This window comes from Eptesicus fuscus, chromosome 5, assembly GCF_027574615.1.
Source record: "Eptesicus fuscus isolate TK198812 chromosome 5, DD_ASM_mEF_20220401, whole genome shotgun sequence".
Lineage (NCBI taxonomy): Eukaryota > Metazoa > Chordata > Mammalia > Chiroptera > Vespertilionidae > Eptesicus > Eptesicus fuscus.
The window spans coordinates 28525283-28548171 of record NC_072477.1 but is presented as its reverse complement, the minus strand read 5'-3'; the positions used below and the strand labels follow the sequence as shown (position 1 = coordinate 28548171).

Genomic DNA, 22889 nt, shown 5'->3' with positions numbered 1-22889 from the left:
GTGAGATTCAAACCAAGACCTGGCAAACTAAAACTTGTGATATTTTATATATATAATGTTTTTATTGATTTCAGTGAGAGGAAGGAAGAGGGAGAGAGGGATAGAAATATCCATGATAAGACAGAATCATTGATCAGCTGCCTCCTGCACGCCCCCTACCGGGGATAGAGCCCGCAACCTGGGCTTGTGCCCTGAGCGGGGAATCAAACGGTAACCTCCTGGTTCATGGATCCAATCTTGTTATTTTACTGCAATACTCTGCTTCTAATGTTTACCAAAAGACAAAGGGTTTAAGTTAATTTGAAGACTGCCCCTAGAAAATGCTTGGAAATGTTCAGTTAATACTTGAAAATGACATAACCTAATTCACATTTGAGAACATCACTAAAATTACTGTCCTAAAACTGTGTTTTCAAAGGGCATGAAGAAACAAATATATAACTCTTTGGGCTATCTTCTGCTCATTAAGTGACATAAATGAAGACAGAAAATCTTAGGGTTTATGAGAAATGTGCTTCTGATAAGGAGAGGAAAATGGGGGCAGAATCAGAATCTGGAGGTAAGTCTAGAATTACAGCCTCTCAGGAAAAAGCCTGGCTAAGGAAGGACATACTGACAGTATGGATTTTTCACAAATTATATCTTCTTGTTACATGTCCAATATTAATCCACCTTCCCATTGAGATATTTCAAGTTTTAAAAATAGGAAAATAGTTATATTTGCCAAATATATAATACTACTCAATATTACATCTGTACCTTATATTTGCCAGTTTGGCCACTATTTTTCGAAAATGTCTCTTAGAGGTAGCCTCTCTTCCTCCTAAGACCACCCAGAAGGTAGATAGATGCTATGTCTTTATCTTTTCTTCACCCACAGAATCCAGGACCGTGCCCTACAGATAGTAGGGATTCCATGGAGGTTAATTGCCATAGAAGATGGTGTTGATGAGTTATTTTTGATAGGCTGCCATTTTCTACCACATTAGGAATTCCATAATATAGATGTTTTATGACTCTGTATGATTTAATCAAAGACTTCAGAATAAAACTTTTGGCATTAGCTAAAGTAACGCAAGAACTTATCAGATGTAGTTAATAGTATTTTTAGTCAACAAACTGTCACTGATGTTGGAGTTACTTAAAAGACCTGTTGATTCTGTGGTCTTGGGACCATTGTGACCTCAAGCTGCAGCTAAAATCAGTCCAATGCAACAGGAGTTTCAAGAACAGCAGCACAAAAATGATGACAACTGAATAAAACAAGAAGGTACATATTTTCAAGAAGACCTCTTTATTCTTAAAGTAGAAGTTTCCTTTCAAGATGACAAGTAGTTCAGACTCTCCAGGTTCTCAGTTGCCCCCAAAAACAAGGTGAGTCTTTGACCAAAGATGCTAAGTGATAATTATCCAGAAGGGAAAAGAGAGTCTCTACTAACCCATACTAAAGGCAGATACTATGGTGTCTCTTCCCACAGAAGTTCTAAAATAGATTGCAACTTCTTGAAGGAATTGAATGAGGACTTAAAACTAAGAAAACTGGAACTTCTAGAGCTGCTAACACCTCTTGAAGATAAGAACAACCCCTTAATCCAAAAGTTAATGTCTAACTTGGAGGAAAAACAAAGAAGGTAATGGCTCCCTACTCAGGATTTCCTAAAGGTAGAAAGCCTGGCTAAGGTTAATCCATAAGATTAGCAATGATTATTTACATGTTAAAAAAAAAGGGTGACATTCAGCTAAAGTAGGTAAAGAATTTGTAACCACAAAATCAGAATGGCAAGGAATCCTTTTTTCTCTTTTAGTAAAATTAAATATGACTCAGCCAGCCCTCATCTCATGGAGTTACAGTTATTACTCTTTTCCCTAGTGTATCTACCCAAGAAAAGATAAGGGCCTTTAATATCTTCAGTTTATCATGGTCACACTAATAGCTCCTTATTCGTGTTTGTGGAATCACTTTAGGATAGATGACTCTGCTCTTCCCATGCCAAGCAGTGGAATGGCAATCTTTTTAAACATACTAGGCAGTTGAGGTCTTAATGCTTCACCAACATACTCACTGTTCTTGGGACCCACCAACTCTCTATTTCCTGTCTAGTCTTGGATAATCTCACTTTAATGGGTTTACCTTCATTCTCAGGGAGCTTGGAATTTTGAAGAACAAATGCCAGGCAGAAAGTTGTAGTCAAGCAAACCCAGAAACTCAGACTTCTCTTGGGGCAAGAAAAAACAAAGTCTTGCTTCTCTGCTTATAATTAGGAAGGAAAAAGTACAACAATAAAAACATTATTAACGCCATTAAAGGATACCTTCTCTCACAAAGACTTGCTATTGATTCAGATATTATTAGAAACTTCTTCATGGCTTGATTCTCTGGGGACTACCGTAAGGATATAAGTGGTTTCCCCAACTAACTCAAATGTCTTTATATAAAGAAGCAAGGTGGAGGAGGGACAGAGACAGGGTAGGGAATAATTCTTGGATTTATCTTGAAGACAACAGGTTCTTTGACTTCCTTCACAGGAGCAAAAGTGCCCCTTCTCCCCCAAAGGTCATATATCAGACATTCTTCTGATAGAGTGGAGAAGAGCCTCACTGGCTGTTGAAGACCTATGTTTTGAGCATTATAGAGCACAGAATTTATTATAGAGCACACAGCTAAGGCAAATGTCAACTAGGAATGGAGTCATCCTACTAAGACCTGCTATATCCAGAAGGACTTTCATAACTCCCATGATTTCAGCCCCCATCTCATTCCCATGGTAGAGTACTTTCTGACTGGTTGAAAAATATTAATATTACTCTTTAGGAAGTATTATGTTTTATGATGTCTCTCTCCTCCTTCTAGTCTGCAGATTATGAGACAGATCATGGCAGGGAAGGGGAGTGAAGAATCCTCAGCCCTGGAGATCATTAAGGAAGCAGAGGACATGAAGCAGAATCTAGTAAGAGGTTGATGGGTACTCCAGGGAATGACCTCCTGACCAGAGATCAATTCCATTGCTGTGGAAGGAAAGACAGAGGGTTCATCTCTAGTATCTGATGCTCTAACATTTATACATCCTTGATCTAGAAAGTCCAGGATGATCCAAAGGAAGTCAGATAAAATGTTGGGGAAAACAAGGACTAATTGCTAGCAAATATTCTATTACTTTAACGTTCTAAAAACTTCTTATCTAGTGGTCAATAAATACAAACATATTAACACTTCACATTTCAGAAGGGATAGAAAATTCCTACCAAAATAAAATAAAATAAATAGTTTGTTCTGAAAGTTTTATAAGACTTTTAAAAATCAATAATGTAAAGAATCTTAAAAATTAGAAATTAGTGTGTTAAGCCCCAAAGAAATTTCCATATGATCATACGTCTTAAGTATTAACAGTGTGAGGAACCCATTTCTATTAATATCATACCACAATTACCATAATTAAAGTTATTCAAAAATTTTATTATTTTTTATCATAATCATTATCAAACTCATCTCTCATGTTCCTGGATTTGGGGCTAGGCTCATTTGTTGCTTTCCTCTGTGGTTGACTATGTCCCTGCACTCCTTGCCCCCTATTACTTAATAATTTCTTTGAATTTTACTTTAATGATGGAATAGACACATGTTTCTGTTTGTTTGATTTCCCCCTCCCACCCTTCCCCCAAAACAGGAAAGGAAAAACAAGATGCTTCGGAAAGAAATGGAGATGCTATGGAACAAGGTGTGCCTCTAAGTATCTCTTGAAAGTATTGTCATACAGCCCTGGCTGGTGTGGCTCCATGGATAGAGCGTCGGCCTGCGGACTGAAGGGTCCTGGGTTCGATTCCCGGTCAAGGGCATGTACCTTGGTTGCGGGCACATCCCCAGTAGGGGGCGTGCAGGAGGCAGCTGATCGATGTTTCTCTCTCATCGATGTTTCTAGCTCTCTATCCCTCTCTCTTCCTCTCTGTAAAAATCAATAAAATATATTAAAAAAAAAAAAAGAAAGTATTGTCATACAGACCATAATGCAAATACACTTCCCTTCCTCTGGTTCATATCCTCATTTTTTTTCATGTCCCTGCTTCCACTCATGCCTCATTCTAATTCATTCTTTGCATAGCAGCCAAAGTGATATTTTTAAAACAATCAAATCATATCACTCTTCTTATGAAAACCCTTCACAGATACCTCATATTGTGGCATATCTGGCTCTGGTCTGCCTCTCTAGTCTCCTCTCATAGAAGTCCTTCTCTCCCTCATTGTGGTTTCTCAAACATGCGAAGACTTTTCTTATCTCAAGGCTTTTGTTCTTGCTTTAGCCCTGGCTGGTAATGGTATTTTCTTACGGTTGGATCATTCTCATCCTTCAGGTCTCTGTTTAAAATGTCACCTCCTCAGGGAGGCCCTCCTTGTTTACTTTATCTAAAATCTGCCACCACCACCCCTACAATCTATTGTGCAACCCTGTTTATGTCTTTCATAACACTTTTTATGACATAAGCTTATAATTATTATTATTATTTTATTGTTATTATTTTACTTGTTTCTTGTCTCCTTGCTTGTGGAATAAGAGCTCCTCCAGTATCTGGAATGCTTTAGTCATCTCTGAATGCCTAGCACATATCACAATGCTTAGAACAGTAGATAATCAATAAATTTAAATGGAATAAATACCTAATTCTAATTCCCCTATAATTTTGCAGCAATCGTTGCATTGTTTAAGATAATGTTTCCCTTTTGCTGGGAAACCAGATGGGGTAGAAATTCTTTTATGGACTAAGTCCTTGGAATCTGAGTGCTTTTCCACAGACTATGTGACTAGAAGAGCAGATAGTGTCTTGTGATAAAAACAGGTGTGTCATGTGACTTCGGATTGCTTTTTTTTTTTTTTTTTTTTTTGTTAATCCTCACCTGGATATTTTTCCATTGATTTTTAGAGAGATTGGAAGGGAGGGGGAGAAACAGAGAGAAAGAAACATTGATGTGATAGAGACACATTGATTGGTTGCCTCCCGCACCCAAACGGGGCCAGGGATCGAGCCTGCAACCAATGTATGTGCCCTTGACCAGAAGTGAACCCAGGACCCTTCAGTTCGAGGGCCGACACTCGGTCTACTGAGCCCAATCAACTAGGGCTCTGATTGATTTTTTAATCTCACCTTTCCACAAATAATCAGGACACCATCAAGACTTGCATCTTATACTGAGATCCCCTACTTCTCAGTGGCAACTACAAATCAGTTCTATGAATTGTGAGAAGTTTTAGTTCCTGAGTTCTTGAGTCTTTGTGACAGGAAATATCCTCTATCAAAATCCAGCTTCTCCAGAGTTCCTAAGAGACTTTTTATAAAGAATGTCCAAATGACTTAGATTGTGATTGACTTTCCTTACCCATACTTTTAGACAGTGAGAATGGAGAGATAAGAGCAGCCTGGCTAGTGGTTAACAATTCAGGCTTCAGAATCTGATAAATCTGGCTCAGATTCCAGCTCTGTACTTTCCTAGCTGTGTGATCCCAAAAAATGACTTAACCTCTCCAAGTCTCAGTTTTTTCATCTGTGAAATGGAAATAAAAATAGTCCTGTAAGGATTGAATGAGCATGTTTTTAATGTAGTAGAGTAGTATAAGTAAATAAGTAGCTTATACTAGTGATTGGTATATAATAAAGGTTCAATTAATAGTTATTATCATCATCATCATTATTATTAGATACACTCAAGGGACCAAATGGAAGGGCTTGTTCCATTCTGAACCCACTTTGGTAGTTCACTTTTCATGTTGGGCCCTGAGAGATTGCTGACTGGCAGGAACCAAAAGCCTTAACCCATGTTGGATTTCCACTTTTCTTACTCATTCCTGCTAATTTAAAGCTTTTCCAATATGTTTCTCTGCAGACATTCAACACAGAAGAATTCGGTGATCAACAAAAAGCATCACAGATAAAAAACAAAGCAAACTTGCAGGATGGAAAGGCAAGTAGACTTCTTGGTATTTGATACCACACAACTGGAAACAGCAGTTGACAATCAGGGCTATTTTGGGTAGGCAGATATGTAAGATCTGGGCCTTTAGGATATATTGGATTTATTGTCTGCTAAGACATTGTACTTCTTTCCTGGGACCTCCTATTTTTTTTTTTGGCTCTCTTTTTCCACCCCAGGCTCCTGAAACCCCCTCATCACCTACGAAGACCAAGAATGAATTGGAGATAACATATTCAGAGAAAGTGAAGGAGATAAGGAAGGTAGTACACATTTTCTGAATGGCACTGGCTTTTAAAGCTGACAGAGTAGATATCATTAATGTAGCAGTAATATGCCTGAACTATAATGTGCTCCTGAATTGATGCAAAAATTTATAGGAGATCTGATTCCCTTTTGACGTTATATTTGAGTCAGAGTGACACTGCAAGTTTCTGGGAAATCATGTTAGTGAGGGCAAAGTGGGAGAAGCTGTGCCAACAATGACAGTTTCACAATAGCTATGTGACATCAAAACACCTGTTAATTTGTTTTTGAACATTTATTTGGTATTATGCTTGTATCTAATCTTCTCTCAGCCAACTCATTCATAGAAACATATCCTGTTCACTTAGATTTTAACTTTCGGAGAGTGAATTGTACGGTGAGACCAATTAAAAGGACTGTGCAGTTGAAGCCAATATATTAGTGAATCTATGACACCATAATTTTACTCTAAAGTCTTTGTGGCATATTGAGAAAACTGATTTCTGATCTCAATTTACTTTGTCACCCAGAGGCTCTTTCTTCCACCAGGAAAAGCAACAGAGGAAAATAGAATGGGTGAGGTACCAGGAACAAGCCAACAACCTTCAGGTATTAATGACTTCCAAGGCTAGACTCGGGGTACAATTTCATTCATACAATATAAAGGCTTTTAGTTTCATAATGGTAAGCCTGACCCCTTTATCTCAATTACCAATTGTCCTGCTAAAAGAAATGAATGTTTCATGGGGAGACCTCTGGAGAGAACTGTCTCCAGCTTCACCGTCAGTAACTTGGGGATAAATAGTATTTTTTCCTATGGTTTTGATTTTGTTCTATTTGAAACAGAAAAAAAAAAATCACCAATACTTTCTTCCCAACTTTAAAAAAAACTAAGCATGATAGGATCATTTTTAAACTTCTGAGTAAAAAGGATTCAGGTAATAGTGGTTTTAGAGAAGCCAGTAGTATACGAATAGTTTTGAAAAATGTTCTCTTTGTAGAATGACTTTAATGGAAAAGTGATTGAGCTCAGAATTGAAGCCTTGAAGAACTACCAGAAGGCCAATGATCTGAAATTATCACTATACTTACAGCAGAATTTTGAGCCAAAGCAAGCATTTTTTTAAATCTTCCTGGGCCCCAAGAAGGTAGGCAAAGTTTCATAGGTACACAGTTTGAGGTTTTGTTTTGTTTTACATTAGAGATCCCATTACTTGTAGAGTGATCAACATAATGTCTGGCACATAGTAAGTTAAATGTTAGTAGTGTTATAATACATTTTTATCGCTATCATCATCATCATCATCATCATTATTACTCAGAAGCTCTCATACCAAGGTAAGGATTTCTCTGGAGGAAGTGAAATTTTCTTTTATAAGAACTAATACATTATATATTTAGCATATGTAGTTAATACATAGTTGGCATTTGATAAACTAGTCGTTTCCGCCCCATCCCCCGCCCCTCTCCTAGAAATTAAAGTAGCTTTATCTCATGAATCTAGTTGGAATAGACTCTGCTACTTCAAAACAGAGGGCCAAGGAGATAGACATCTGCCAATGGCTGTGAGTTTCACCAATTCAGATATTCCTCTGGGAGTTTCAGCATCCCTCCACCTCCCAAAGAATTTATGGCATCATTAGAGCAAATCATACAGTTTACCAAAAGAAAGAGAATAAAGGAATGTTTTCGGAGGGGAAGGAGAAAAGAGTTCTTAACTTTTCATGGATCTATGAATCTGAACTCTGTATTTTAAAAAAGACACATAGAATGAGACATCATAGCTAAGGGATGATAATGTTTTAGCAGTATCAGTAACATGTATCTCTAATTTCTTCTCAGTCATAGTCCATAAAGGGCTTAAACAGTTTACAAAATCACACACAGCACATAGGATAAAATAGATAGGACAAAATAAATGTACTAGTAAATCAACACAAAGGGAAAATAATTCGAAGCCAGGTGAATACATGAAAATGCATAACGGAAGTACTATATAGTTGGTAGAGGCAGGCTTCAAACATGATTCTGAATTTACCAGAAAAAGAAACATGGATTTATGGTGTCCACAAAATAAGAAATCACCAATTGATCAGAACCATACCTTTTATTGGTACTGAGACCAGGAGAAATTTCTTTCCAAGTCCTTATCATGGGGACAGGATACTATGTGTATTATAGTAGCTAGTGTCCTTAATAATTACTCTATAATGGATTCACAATCTAAATTTCCTAGACTGTTATCTGTTCCTTGGCATAATCTGATAAGAAATTATTAATTTGAAGTTTAAAAAAATGATGAATCAGGTCAAGATGGTTTGGTCCAGATACATAGCACTCTGTTAATCTGACTTGATCCTTCCGCAAAATTTAGAAAATCTAGAAGACTGGATGGACTTTCTATCCTTCAGCCAGTGTTCCATTCATATTTGTCTTTTAACTGTTGATTTTTATAAGAATTAGATACAGAAAGCTTGAGGCTTTCTTCTCCAATAAGAACCTGGAATATGACCAGAACTAGTATAAAGTCATTAAGATACTAATGAAAATGATAGAGGAAAAGAGGGTTCTGAGGAGGACAGGTCCTTCTTTTACTTAATTTAAAATTATCTGAAGGTCATCTTGAGGGATCCATGGAGTAAGGGGTCAAAATTCTTTTATTTCTAGATTCAAATCAAGCCAAAATTAGTAATAAATGAAAAATTCCATTCAACTTCATCACCTCAAACTCTTGAGTCTTTGAGCTGTGAACTAGGACAACCCTCAGATCAACATCCTTTTTGTCATCTCTCCTCCTATGCTTCTGGAGAATGAAGTGACAGGACACCAAACTGTTTTGTTATAGCAAATGACTGTAGCCACAGGCATGAGTGACCCATTGCTACTGTGTTTTATTGATTATGCATTCATTGAGCATGGATTATAAGTCAATTTAATTTTCTAATACACATATATGGGTCTGAAATCTAAGTCTTAGAGTTTGGTTATGTTGACCTATTTATAACCTTGCGTTTGATTTTTGCTAAGTAAACCAAAGAAACATTACTTTCCTTTATAGAGGGATTCTTAAAGTAATTATCTTAAGATTATTACCTACAGTGATATAATAGGGAAGTGGTTTGGTGGTGCTCAGTGTTTCCCAACTTCTATGTCCCTTGGACTATTGTTTATTCAATATTTTCTACTTAGATTGAGTTTAGTTTCTTAAACACATTACTTGAAAATAAAATTTATATTACTATTTTAAGTGAAATCCAGTATAGTTATTCATAATAGAAAGTAAATATAATAATAAGTATATAGAAATCAAAATTTTAATATTCTAACAAGATGGTGAAGGCTGAGGCATGTTTTATTTTTATTAGGAAATGAAATTAGCAAGATGTAGAGAGTTTTATTTTTTAAAACATATTTTTATTTATTTTAGAGAGGAAGGGAGAGGGAGAGATAGAAACATCAATGATGAGAGAAAATCACTGATTGGCTGCCTCCTGCATGCCCCCTTAATGGGGATTGAGCCCGCGACCCCGGGATGTGCCCTTACCGGGAATCGAATTGTGACCTCCTGGTTCATAGGTCAACGCTTATCCACTGAGCCACACAGGCCGGGCAAGATGTAGAGAGTTTTTTTTAAAAAAGCAACAAATTGAAACTTTCTCCTTGATGCCATCAAGGTTGAGAGAATTAAAAAAAGAAAGTTTCCCCACTGTAACTAATGTGTTTAGTACCTCCTAGATTTATTTCAGTTGCTACCTAAAATCATCTCATTGTAAAATTTTAGGAAATAATAATTTAGTGTAAAAAGCACTACGTTTAGAATCATGTATAAATTGAAGGCCTTACTCTGAGGCTAATCAGTTACATAACTTGGGCAGGTCTTTTAATTTCAGTTTTTTTCTTTATCTAAAATAACCATAAAATATTATAGAGCATGTTGAAATCATATGGTGGAGTGTGGTTTTTTTTTAATCCTCACTCAAGGATATGTTTATCGATTTTAAAGAGAGAGGGAGAAGGGGAGGGAGAGAGAGAGAGAGAGAGGCATGTATGTGAGAGAAACATTAATTGGTTGCCATATGTGCCTTGACCAGGAATCAAACTCAAGACCTTTTGGTGTACGAGACTATGCTCCAACCAACTGAGCCACCTGGGTGAAAACATATGGTTTTGTTCAACCCCCACAATGACTCTGGGGTAGTGATTATAGAACAAGAAACTAGTTCAGAGAAGTTAGGCTTCTGACTCCATATCCAAAGTTCATCTCCTAGAATATGCTATACAATGGAAGTATTAAAGTATGTGGTTTCTATGACTCTTCCATTTCTACAGGCTATGACTCGAATTCAAACTAGTTTAAAGTATAATCTTCCGAATGAAGAATCATATTTCCTAAGATTAATTTGTTCAGTAAAACAGTTTGACAGATTTGTAATTCTGAATTTAGCCCAGTAGGTGGCACCCATCACATCCAGGCTTCTAGTCCTCAAGTCATGGTAATTCAGGAAATGCTCTGGGAGCTATTGGCCTTCTATTACCCTTGGGACAACATATCAAATGAAACACACACACACACACACACACACACTCACACACACACACACACACACACCACAACTTAATGATGTTTTCTGTCATGCTCTGTAAAACTGAGGTGTATTACTGGCAGCCTTGATTAGACTGTATTAAACTTGGAATTCTGCTTCACAATTCTTATCTACTATTATTTTTCTACTCCCTCCATTCCAAAAAATAGTCACTGCCCACTTCCTCCACAATCCCTATCTATCACTGTTTCTTTTTACCATTGATAAATCAGGCAATTGGGGCACTGATTTAAAAATCAATTAGGCAATTGCACAAGGTGTGGTGATTTTTTGAAGGTTAAGTACTTAATAGTGTTCCTGAGTTGTTTTTCTTTTCCTCGTCTCAAAAGAATTGAATTTCACAAATCTATCTTAAGGAAGGGGTGGAATGTAATTTTGGACCCATCTCCCAGTAAATCAAGGTATAGGACCTATTGTTCCAGGCATTTCCAACTAGAGAGAGGGCTTCTCTCACTGTTCTTGCCAAGAATCCCTCCTCAACTGTCCTGTGTACTGGTTGGCTGAGTCCCAGTGATATGACCTATTTGGTTGGCAAAATTTAATCCTATGTTAATATTACTGACTTTATTACACTTCAAGCAATCCCTACTTTCCAATTCCCTTGAGGCCCAGGTTGTAGTATTAACCTTGACAGTCTTATCTGTTTAGCATACTGCATCACCTAGTCTTGTAGAAGAGAAACACATTTTATACCTAGGTAACGTCTTTCCTTTTAGTCTTTCCAGAGACGGGGCACATTTGGAGGGATTTGCTTTCCCACCAGAGTAAAATTACAATTTGACCCAGGGTATATGGCAGCCCTTCCTCGGCTTCAGTAGAGTTGAGAGAGCATTTCTTGGCCTTTGTCACCTATCTTAGAGAACACAGGCACGAAGCAATCTGTAAATTCACCTGAATTTCCCATCATGCCTGCTAGTGTTTAAAGAAGAGGTTTATCTTTAGTAATAATAGAAGTGGTGATAAGACATTTGATTCTGACAGCCTTGGTTTTCTCTCCTACTCCCTCCCCCTCCCCCTCCCCAAACTCAGCATTTTCTTGAACTCTTTTGAGAAGCTGAAGGTTAGATGGGAATATTTTGCTACATTTATAAATTCAGAGGAAAGTACAGTGAGGTGGGAAATGAATACTCTTGAGACCTTATTTATTCTATAACTCCCTCTGTTCTAAAAGAAAGCAAGTCATTCTTCTCAGCTTTAACCTTTACTTCACTTTAGTATTACTCTTCCTGATGGCTGAAATACACTCTAGCAGGTGCTGCTGAAAGGAAAATAAGCTAAAATGCTGAAAGGCAGGATGGAAACCCACAGCTAGCTTAAATCTGGGTCCTTGATAAATAGTATTGCTCTCTACACAGGCCTTTTTAAGCTTTGAGGCAACTCGATGTCAGAGGTAGGTTTATGGTATTAGTAGGTTATGAAGTTAATTTCTAAACTAGGTCATTCTTTCACTTCATAGAAAACCCCACAGAATTCCAGGGGGAGAATAAGACTTTTTTCCAAAATATACATTTTAAAGGTTTAAATAAAGTAAATGGCACTTTTATTAATATTATGATTATTTCAATGAGTGACAATAGATTCCAAACTTTTTTGCACCGCACACTCAGGAGAGCAGCAGGATGTCTAGGATAGGTTTGTCATATTTATCAAATAGAAAGAGGATGCCAAGTTAAAACTGAATTACAGATAAACAATACTTTTTAATATAAATGTCCCAAATATTGCATGGATACACTTATAATAAAAATTATGTTGTGTTTATTGAAATCCATATTCAACTGGGTGCCCTATATTTTAATCTGGCAATACTAACCTAGGACAGATTCACTACAAAGTCTATTTAGCACCCTACAATTCTCCCTCTCTCCCCTGTTTTTCTTCTCTTTACATTGCCTCTCTTCTCCTGCTCTATATCAGACTGTGCCTCCTCTTTCTCCTCCTTACCCCCACCTTTATCTTTGATTTGTTCTTAGTATCCACAGTTGGCCATTTTTGTGAATTATCTGAGGGTGTGAATATATGTATACGAATTACCATCACATTTCTTCATTTAAAAGTTGTATTAGAAGTACATTTTGTAGCCTTTCAAATAAAATCACTTATTTGCATGTAATATTTAATGATTATTTTTTCCTTTGTGACATGAGCTCTCAATAAAAAACAAAACAAAGATTTGTCACTCTAACATTAAAAATACTGCTTGATAAAGTTGTTTTCTTTTTAATTGTTTTAAATCCTCTCTATGGATATGTTTTTATTGACTTCCAGAGAGAGGGGAAGGGAGGAAGGAGAGGGAAAGAGAGAGAGAGAAAAACATCGATGTGAGAGAGAAACATTGATTGACTGCCTCCCGTAGGCACCCTGACCCAGGATCAAACTGAAATTTAAGTATGTGCTCTAACTTGAATCGAACCCGAAACCTTTTGCTGTATGGGATGATGCTCCAATCAACTTAGTCACTCGGCCAGGGCAATAAAGTTGTTTTCTAAAACAACAATTAGAAAACCCACATTAATGCTAATACCAGAGTCAATCTTATAGTCACACAATGATATAATATTGTGATGAATGTTAATAGCCTTGCAACACAAACTAAAACTAGTTTTTTTCCTCAAAGAAAGCTCTCCTTGTCCTAATGTTTCCCTTCAGGTACTGTGGGCACTACAACTATGGGCAGAGCAACTAAGGGCAAAAATGAATCTAATGTGGTGAGAACTACTTTCATTTTCAAAATCACTTTAAAGTCTAGAAAAGTTGTAGAATTTTGGAATGCATTTGTTGATGTACATTCTAATTTACTATTTTTAGGGGGTTAGCAAAGTGAGTACCAGGATATTTGATGTTTTAGCTGTGTGTGTGTGTGTGTGTGTGTGTGTGTGTGTGTGTGTGTGTGTGTTTTCCTCCTTCCTCTTTCAGAGAGTCCTGGGATCTAAGACCTACACAGAACAAGGAACTAAAGGAAGTCAGTTTGATGATGTAGGAGGGAGGCTCTTTTTTCTGAGGTCACTGACAGATGAATCTCTGAAGACTTCGAAGGCTTCCACTCCATTTGCTTGGACAGATTTAAAGACTAAGCATAGCCATTTGTGTCCATTAAAATCTCTCAAACTTTTGCTTTAGTGCTGTTCACATCTCATTCCCCACCAAACTGGGTGGAAATGCTAGTTAGATGCTTGGCCTTAAGCATGTTAGGAATTTAGTCATGTATGGATTGTAAACAGCCTCTTTTGATAGCTTTTGATTTTTGAAATGACTAGATTCAAATCACATTGGATATTGTTAAGTGCACAAAAATCTGCTCCTCTCAACCTCTGAAATGTTTAATTATGGGCAGATCCACTGGCAAATGAATAAAAGTAGGCACAAAATAAGGAAAATTATACTCCACATACTCCTCTTACTCTCTCACCAACCACAGCCATCTGCCCAGGTCATCGTTATCTATTCCTTGAATACCTTCTACCTTCCTAGTACTACTGTTTTAGTTCAGCCCCTCTTTCCTGCCTGGATTATCACCACCTCTTAATTTGTTTCCCTGCTTCCAGTCCCTCTAATGATTGGCACCACTGAAACTACCTCTTCTAAGAAAGAAATGAGGTCATGTCACTTCCTATGGGTTTCCCATTGACTTTAGTGCAAAGCCCATACTCAGTCACAGACCATATGATAATGATCTGCCTCCTGCCTACATCTCCAGGCTCATCCCCTTCCCTCATATATCCTACATTGAGCTCTGCAGAACTATTTGCAGTTCCCCTGATGCACCCTGAGTACTATTATCTCCGTGCCTTCAAACAAAGCTGTTTCTCTGCCTGAAAAATTCTTCTTTCCTTGTCTGCTTGACCATTGCCTATTTGTCCTAAGGGCTGAGTTTAGTGCCCATCTTTTATCCCAGTAATTCTCAACCCAACTTGTGTATTAGAATCCCCTCAAGAGCTTTAAAAAATACCAATTCATTGGGCCCCTTTCCAGATAATTTAAGTCATGATCTCTGAGGGATAGGGCAAGAGCATCTGTATTTTTTAAAAGCTCCTTGGGAATTCTTAAGTTCAAACCTTAAGCCAGGTTTGAGAATTACTGTTCTAGGCCATCCGACCTCTATCATAGCACTTAATGAACTATATTGCAATTATTTGTTTAATCAGTTAACTCCCTCATCAAATGGTAAGATCTTTGAAGCCCAGGACCATGTCTTGTTCATCTTTTCATTCTGAACACCTAACACAGTGCCTGAGATTTGATAGAGGCTCAGATACTGCCTAAGGCCATAGAAATTTAATTGCAAAGTCCTAGGTCTGTTGACACCCTGTATTGTGCCAATATGATACTAGTGGATCATAATGAAGTCCCTGATCTTCAGATCTTTATTTTGTTTAGGTGTCTTTAAATTTCTATAATATTAATATGGGGGAGTTGATTTATTATAAAATACTACATAACCTGTAAGAATCCCTTTTAAATTCTAGTAATGAGCAAAGTAGGCCAACCAATTAAAAATCTTCTTTCTCCCAAAATTAATTTAAATTTTTATAAAGGTGCATTTTTTAATGCACTTTTGAACTAGAAAAAGTTTACACAAAATCGCAGAATTTGGACTTTAGAAGGGACTGTAGTAAGCATAAAGTTTCTTCACAGAAGTGGAAACTGGAATTTAGACATGTTGAAAGAGTATCCAAAGTTCCACAGTTAATTGGGGCTGTTAACAATTAAGCTGAACACCAACACCTAGGTATTATTACTACCAGTTAACATTCCGATTTAACTCATATTTTGCCTTTCTTGACCACAAAAATAACAGGCTCTGCAGCCCTGAGACTATTAGTTTCATATTCTACCAACTGAGTTAGCTGAATGTGTAATCCACATTCTGTTTTAAGAAAGTCAGCAGTTCTGAGAGATGTTCTAAGTCAATTGGATTGAACAGAGCAATGAGAACAAAAATCAGGAATATAAAATTTGACTGTACCACTGACTACCTTGAACATAGCATTTATTCTCAGGGCCTCAGATTCCCAATTTAACAATAGGATTAAAAGAGCACCATTTGAATGTTTTAAAATCATGTGTTGTTATTGTTTTACCCCTTCAACGGGTTTAGATAAGTAACTGAGCATTTTCCTTATTTTTGAACTATATTACAATTATTTGTTATTAACTATTCATTAACTAAGGCATAAAATAAGCTAGTTTGCTAGCTAACAAGGACTTACAACTTCGTGAAAAATGAATCATTTACCATCTCCAAAGTACTGAAATTGTATGTTCATCATCAGCCTGGCTTATCACCTTTCTTTAAGTGCTCTAAATCTTTCAATTTCTTCAAAACACAAAACTGAAATATTGTAGCTTTTAATTCTACTTTGTTTTAAAGACTTTACTTTGGACTCTGACTTTCACCCATATGACAGTGCAAAGTTATCAGTTAGGTAGACTGCTTATGCATGGGTGTCTGCATTTTGATAAATTCAGTATATAGATCTCACGTTTGTGTGTACCAATTTGCTTGGTTTTTCTTACCCAACAAATCAGAGACTCATTCAAGCTACTCAAACTCTCAAGAGAGTCATTGACAAATCAAATATTAATTTAAACTACAGAGAGGGCTATATGATTACAATATGTCTATGTTTAGGGCATCCCCATCTCAGAATCAAATTATTAGGGAAACTGAATTAGTGGTCCAAAAGTATTGGTTGAATTGAAACATCATTATTACAGTTTTTAGACTCATAATATTTCTTTCTAAGACTAAAACTCCTGATACCCATGACCTTCCTTGGGGAGATATTTTTCAATTTTAAGTTCAACTGAGGAAAAACTGTCCCATCAGCAATCCATTTACAAACCACAATGTTGGGTTGTTTTATTTTTGTGGCTTATCTCATTTATTTTACCTTGACTTTCTATTTACAAAATATTTGTTCATATTTCACCACCCAAAGTTACCTTTTTGCAGTGATCTCAAAGTGATTAGTAATGCTTGTCACACTTCTTTCCTAAATGAAATAAGGCCAACAATAGCACGATGCTTTCATCTTTAGTCTAGAATTGCAGGCATCAAAGAGGACAAGTGACAGTATGCAATATTATGCCTTACATGTTTAGATCAAGGCAGAAAATCTAGCTTTAATATTGTTTGAGTGAACAATGGCAATCGTAGGCAGAGACTTCTGCAACCTATTACATGCTAAGGCTAGTTTCTAGCAGCCCCTCGGGCACCTTGGGAGGAATCTGTTCTGCTACCAAGTCAAAGTCCTCATTGCTTCATATGTTCTGTATTTAGTCATCAAATATTAGGAAAAGGGAAGAGAACAAGGTTCTATATTTGAAAGGGATACTTGCACGGCAACAAATCAATCCCACAGGAGATACACAGACAAATATGAAATGTAACTATTACATGATAAAATGAGATTTTTCAGAACAACTGCTTCCTTCACAAGTTAATTTATGCTTCCTAACATTTAAAACTTTTACTAAAGGTTCATTTTTAAGCTAAAACACTGCACAAACATTCCTATAAACTGTGTTTCCTCCAATTATAAATCAACTTGAGAGGAAATAAGATTATTTAGGTTAACAAAATAATTTTCTTTTTATATATTGCTTTTATAGAGACAAAAATATTTTTTTCTAGGGTAGCCAGGCTCTAAGCTAAGTCTGATGACCTGGAAACCAATAATTAATAATAATTTAAGAAACACATGATACTTTTGATTTTTAAAAATTCACTTAACTTTAACCCATGTCAGTTGCTAAACTGGGGCTACCTTTTCTTGGCTTATGTATACTGAACACTAAGAATAGAAGGCCTTGTAAACAGCCCTTTTAAGAAATCAACTAGCTTCTGGGCACTTAATGTTACCTTTCCATTTAACAAATCTCATCCTCCTTTCCCTTATCTCATAATTCTTTCCTCTTCTAGCAAATTCTGTCCTCCTTCCTTATAGTTACCCTTTCTTTGAATTAAGGGAGGAGAAATATCATGGCTTTTTTTGGAAATCACTTTTTTTGTTTGTTCCTGATTTTCTTCTTTTACCAGATAAGCGCCCATATAAATAAGTGGGGATCTTGTGCATTTGTAAATTGTCAGGACACATATGAAAGAGTTTCTCCATCTTGTGAATATCAACATGAGATGATGCAGGCAGTATTAAAGGTATACATTACAGCTCTCAGAAAAGAATAAAATCTTTAGAAATGGTGGAGAGGTAAGACTCTGTAAAAAGAGTTGGACTAATTGCTAACCTATCAAGACACTAGCTTTACATATGGTACCCAGATCTATTCTTCCTTGATCCATTTGGTAGGGAGACAGCTGATCTCCATCCTTTGGGTGAGTACCTGATCAAGGCCAAACCAATCAGAAAATGCCACTCCCCTTGCCCTAGTAAACGCTTTGGGGATGGACATAGGACCTTAATCTGAGTCTCAAGATTTTGTCTCAGGACCCCTTTACACTTAAAAATTATTGAGGACTCCAAAGAGATTTTGTTTATGTAGTTTATATCTATTGATATCTATATATTAAAAAATTAAATGTATAAATATACAAACACATTCCATTAACTATCAGTGATGATATTACATATCACACAGTTTCTGGAAAATTGCACAGTTATCTAATGAAAATATGAGAGTGGAAAGACAAATAATGCCTTAGTATTAGTATAAAAATAGTTTTGACCTTGCAGACCCTCTGAAAGGATCTTGAGGTCTCCAGGTGTCCCAGACAGACTCAAAACCTACTGATCTAAATTATAGCCTACAGAAGCCAATACCATCCAAGTCTGCCACATGTACAAAGAGCTGATGTGACAATTAAGTCACAAAGAACAAAGCATAGCTGAAAGATGACTTCTTGATGACATGGTTTCAGAAACTGAAGGTAGCCAACCCTGAAGTTACACTCATGTCTGGACTTCCTAGCTGCATGAGCCACTGAATTCCTTTCGGTTTAACCTAGGATGAGTTACTTGCAACCAAAAACATCCTTATATATCTGGGTTTCCAGATGGGGACCTCAGAGGAAAAGAGTATGGGTGAAAAAAATACAAAGGACCAAAATAATTATTTTAAGCAGCAATCTGCACAGAACAAATAGAATATCAAAAGCACAAGGAAAAGTTCAAAATTATTTTAAACATGGGAAGATATGGGAAAACATTGTCCTAGTTGTTCCCAAATCAGTGCCATCAAACTCCATGGGCAATTGAGGTAGCTCAGCTTCACTTCACTAGAAGATAATGAGGGCATAAAACTGAAAGCAAAATGTCAATTTCTTTAGTAGGAATGAATAAATTTACCTCACCAGACTCTGTGGAAAATTCTACTTTAGAAAACTACTTCGAGGGGCAAAACGTTAGGCTACTTATGTCAAATGTTAAAAATTTATCTAGTATTCTCGACTATAGAGCTGTATTTTTTTCTAAAAGTGTATCCAATTTCTAAATCCCACCTTTTGAAGGAAGCTTTGAACCTTCATTTCTGATAGTTGATTTCTAATTTATGTTTTCATGCCTGTACACAGTAATCTATCACTGCCTATACTGGGCTGAAGAGAGTCCCTCAAAATTTCATACCCACCCAGAACCTCTGAATGAGATCTACTTGGAAATAGGGTCTTTACAGATATAATTAGTTAAATGAGATCATACTAGATTATAGTGGTCCCTAAATCCAATGACTGGTATCCTTAAAGAAGGGCAAATACACACAAAGAAGGTCATGTGAATGAATATGGAAGCAAAGATTGGAGTGATGCAGCTACAAGCCAAGGAATGCTGAGGATTGCTGGAAACCACCTGAGGCTGGACGAGACGAGGAAGAATTCTTCCCTAGAGCTTTCAGAGGGAGCATGGCTTTTAGATACGTGGATTTTAAGCTTCTGGCCCCCAGAAACATGAGAGAATCAATTTCTTGTTTTTATGTCACCCAGTTTGTGATACTTAGCAGCCCTAGGAACTAATAGACTGTCTAATTCAGCTAGTTTAAAATTCATCTTGACTATACCCAAGCTACTTTTGGGGGAAATAATAGGTTAAAATCAACCAGAGCTTCACCTGGTATTCATGGTGAAGCTAAATACACATAACAAGATTTACCATTTAAAGATATACAATTCAGTGGCATTTAATATTACATTCAAAATGTTGCTTGCACCCATTTTTAATTGAAGCAGTTTTAGTTGTGCCCATAAACCAAACAGGAAAGAGATAGAGTGAAATGAGCCTTAGAGAAAGAATAATCCATTACCAAATTCGTTCTTGCTCATATCCAGTGTTAATGAGGAGAGTCTGACCACAGGAAAAAAGTAAGCTTTTGCCTTATTTATATTGAAATTGTGATTAACCACAGTAAACTAAAGTACCAGAAGGCTAAGTGTAAATATACCATTACTGGGAAAAACTCAAACTTCAGTAATTCATTTCTATTGATAAAGTTTCATCTTCATAATGAAATCATTATGAAAGCCAGATATTTACCTTTTATGTTAACTCTGTTAATGCAAACTCCTATAGTTTTCATTATTAAAACCTTAAGAACTGAGAGAATAAATTCCTGGGTGCTTCCAATTCTTTATATATAAACTCTAACTCTTTTACTCTGGTTCTCCCTTCCATGATGTCCCTGAGACATTTGTCAGTATTTAGAAATGCTATTCTCTTCCTACATTCCAGAAATTTTTCCTTGTTATAAAACCTGATTCAGGACGGATTTTGAAGAAATGTCGCATTGTAATAAGAGTAAAAAAGCATGTGCATACTGCCATGTTCATTCAATAACCAGCAAAGAAAAAAAATGTGACCGTAAGGTCACTGGGTTTTTCCTGTGTAAATTTTGTAAGTTTTCTAAACTCGGCAGAGATAAATACACTTGAGGAAAATTGTTGGGAGACAAGCATCTATTATAATTGCCATTTTAGTTCTAATATCACTGTTTTTCCCAGCAATTTTAGTAGTTTTAGCAAACAATCCTCCATATACTTTATAAGGCTGAGTTCATATTCAACCTCCCCAATTAAATCTTAATGAAGTTTTCCATTAACTACTTTTAAACAGATAGTCACTTGTTTTCTGTTATTTGTGAAACAAGTCTCAGTTTCTTCCATGAATAATTATAACATTTCTAAGTTGAAAGGGTGCTTTTGTCTATCACTTTACTTAAAGGGTGCTTATCTAGTCTACCACCTTATTTAAAAGATGAAGAAAAATGCCCAAACTTGTTTAACATTACAGAACCTATTAGTGGGCAGGTTTAGAATTTATCTAAAAATTCAAGACATTTAATCATTTCAAACTTGAGGAAACGGTAGAGAATAAAGGTAGGTTAGGGAGGTAACAATGTGAACAACTATTTGTCTTCATCTTTAGAGATAAAGAAAACTTCTCTTGGACATACTTTCCCATAAAGTTGTACATATTTCATTTGGAACTACTTAATCCGTTGGCCACCAGGCTCTACTGTGATAATTATAGGAAACTAGAGGCCTGATGCATGAAATTCGTTCAAGAGTAGGCCTTGCTTCCCCCCCACCCCCCACCCCAGGTGGGCACTGGCTTCCCTCTGGCACCAGGGACCCTCACAGTCCTGGCTTCATCAATAAGGTCGTCCAGAAGGACATCCGGTCTAATTAGCATATTATGATTTTATTATTATAGCTGGGTTCACTTTCTGGCTTCGATATTTAACCCACTGTCAAAAATACTAGCAATACACACACTCAAAAGAAATTTTACTAATTTATTTTATCCCACCTCAATTCCATCCATCATTTCCTTTGTACTCCCATTATTTAAAGTGAAATACGTAACAATGTGAATCAATTAGAGGATAAGTCCATGTTCCAATTGGAACAATAAACTCATAGCCATCAAACTGAGGTTTTAATTGTGTACAAACGTTGATTATACATTTTGGACACTTTGCTTTTCATTTCTAAGCTTCTCAGGTTTTACCATGGCTGAAACCAAAGGAAAAATATATACATATGTGTGTAACTTTTTAAATTCAGCAGTTGAAAGGGCTAAAAGGATAGTAAGAACTGATATGAAATAAACGCAGTTGATTAATAACACATTTTATGGAAAAACACCTGGGGAAAAAGTAAAAGCTCTTTTCATGGTCATATCCCACAAATACTAAAATGAAACTCAGTTGCCATGGCCTGGGTTCTATTTCCACTTTTCGGACAGGGTTCGGGTGGGAGGAACACCTTCGCACAAAGATCGGTGCTTTTCATTTGAAAGCAGAGGCCCTGGCGAAGAAGCCACAAGACCAAGGGATGGCAGCGGGAGGAAGAGCAGCCAGGTATCTACACTCGTGTGGCTCCGCCGCAGATTCCTGAGTTCAGGAAGGTCGCCCCGTAGACACACAGTTGGAGACGGGATCCTGGAGCACAGGAGAAGTGGGAGGAAGCCAGGGGGAAGACGAGGCAGGACAGCAGACCTCCTCCTCCGAAACCACCTCCTCCAAGGCCCACGGCACTTTCTCCGTCATAGTGGCCGCCGTTCTGCCACCCACGCAGCTTCCTAAGCTACCTCCAGGTTCCCTGGCGCCTTCACGGGGTCGGTCCGCAGCTTCTGGGGGTTTCGAGGAGTGGCCCCAAGTGCTAACTCCTTCCCAAACCCGCGCAGGAGAGGGCTCCGCAGCCCAGCCACGCCGGCCGGAGGCCCCGCCAGCGCCGCGCGGCTCGGCGGGGGATTGCTTCTGTCTGCCGCTCGCGGAGGCGGCGTTCGGGTCTCGCGCGCACCGCGCCGCGTCCTCCCAGCCAATCCGGCGCTACTCGCGTGTCCCGAGCGTCCCCCGTCCGCCTCGGGCTGGGCCGGTCCGGTGCGACCCGCTCCCGGCGTTCCGCGACCGGCTCTCCCTCCTCCCCTCACTCTCCACGAGTTCCACGCCTCGCGGTGTAGCTCCGCCCAGGCCCCCGAGTCCGCCCCCGCAACCTCCCGAGCGTGTGCTCTCCTTTCCCTTCAGTCTCCTGCTGTCTAGCCGCCTGGGCTCTCGCGCTCGGCGTCGTGGCACAGTGGCCGCGGACTTGCCGGCCGGACGGACTCCTCCGCGCGTCCCCCTCCGGCAGC

The 22889-nt window shown here is 37.7% G+C and overlaps 1 protein-coding gene across 1 annotated transcript; it reads left to right on the top strand.

The window, feature by feature from the left end:
- The first annotated feature begins 1221 nt into the window (after positions 1-1221).
- Positions 1222-13929, top strand: CCDC196 (coiled-coil domain containing 196). Its single transcript, XM_028141279.2, is given in 11 exon segments — positions 1222-1374; positions 1479-1631; positions 2852-2948; positions 3666-3716; positions 5873-5950; positions 6139-6222; positions 6755-6814; positions 7207-7323; positions 7326-7353; positions 13459-13517; positions 13726-13929. Coding segments are annotated over 11 exon segments (981 nt in total). The 5' UTR covers positions 1222-1324.
- Positions 13930-22889: the final 8960 nt, after the last annotated feature.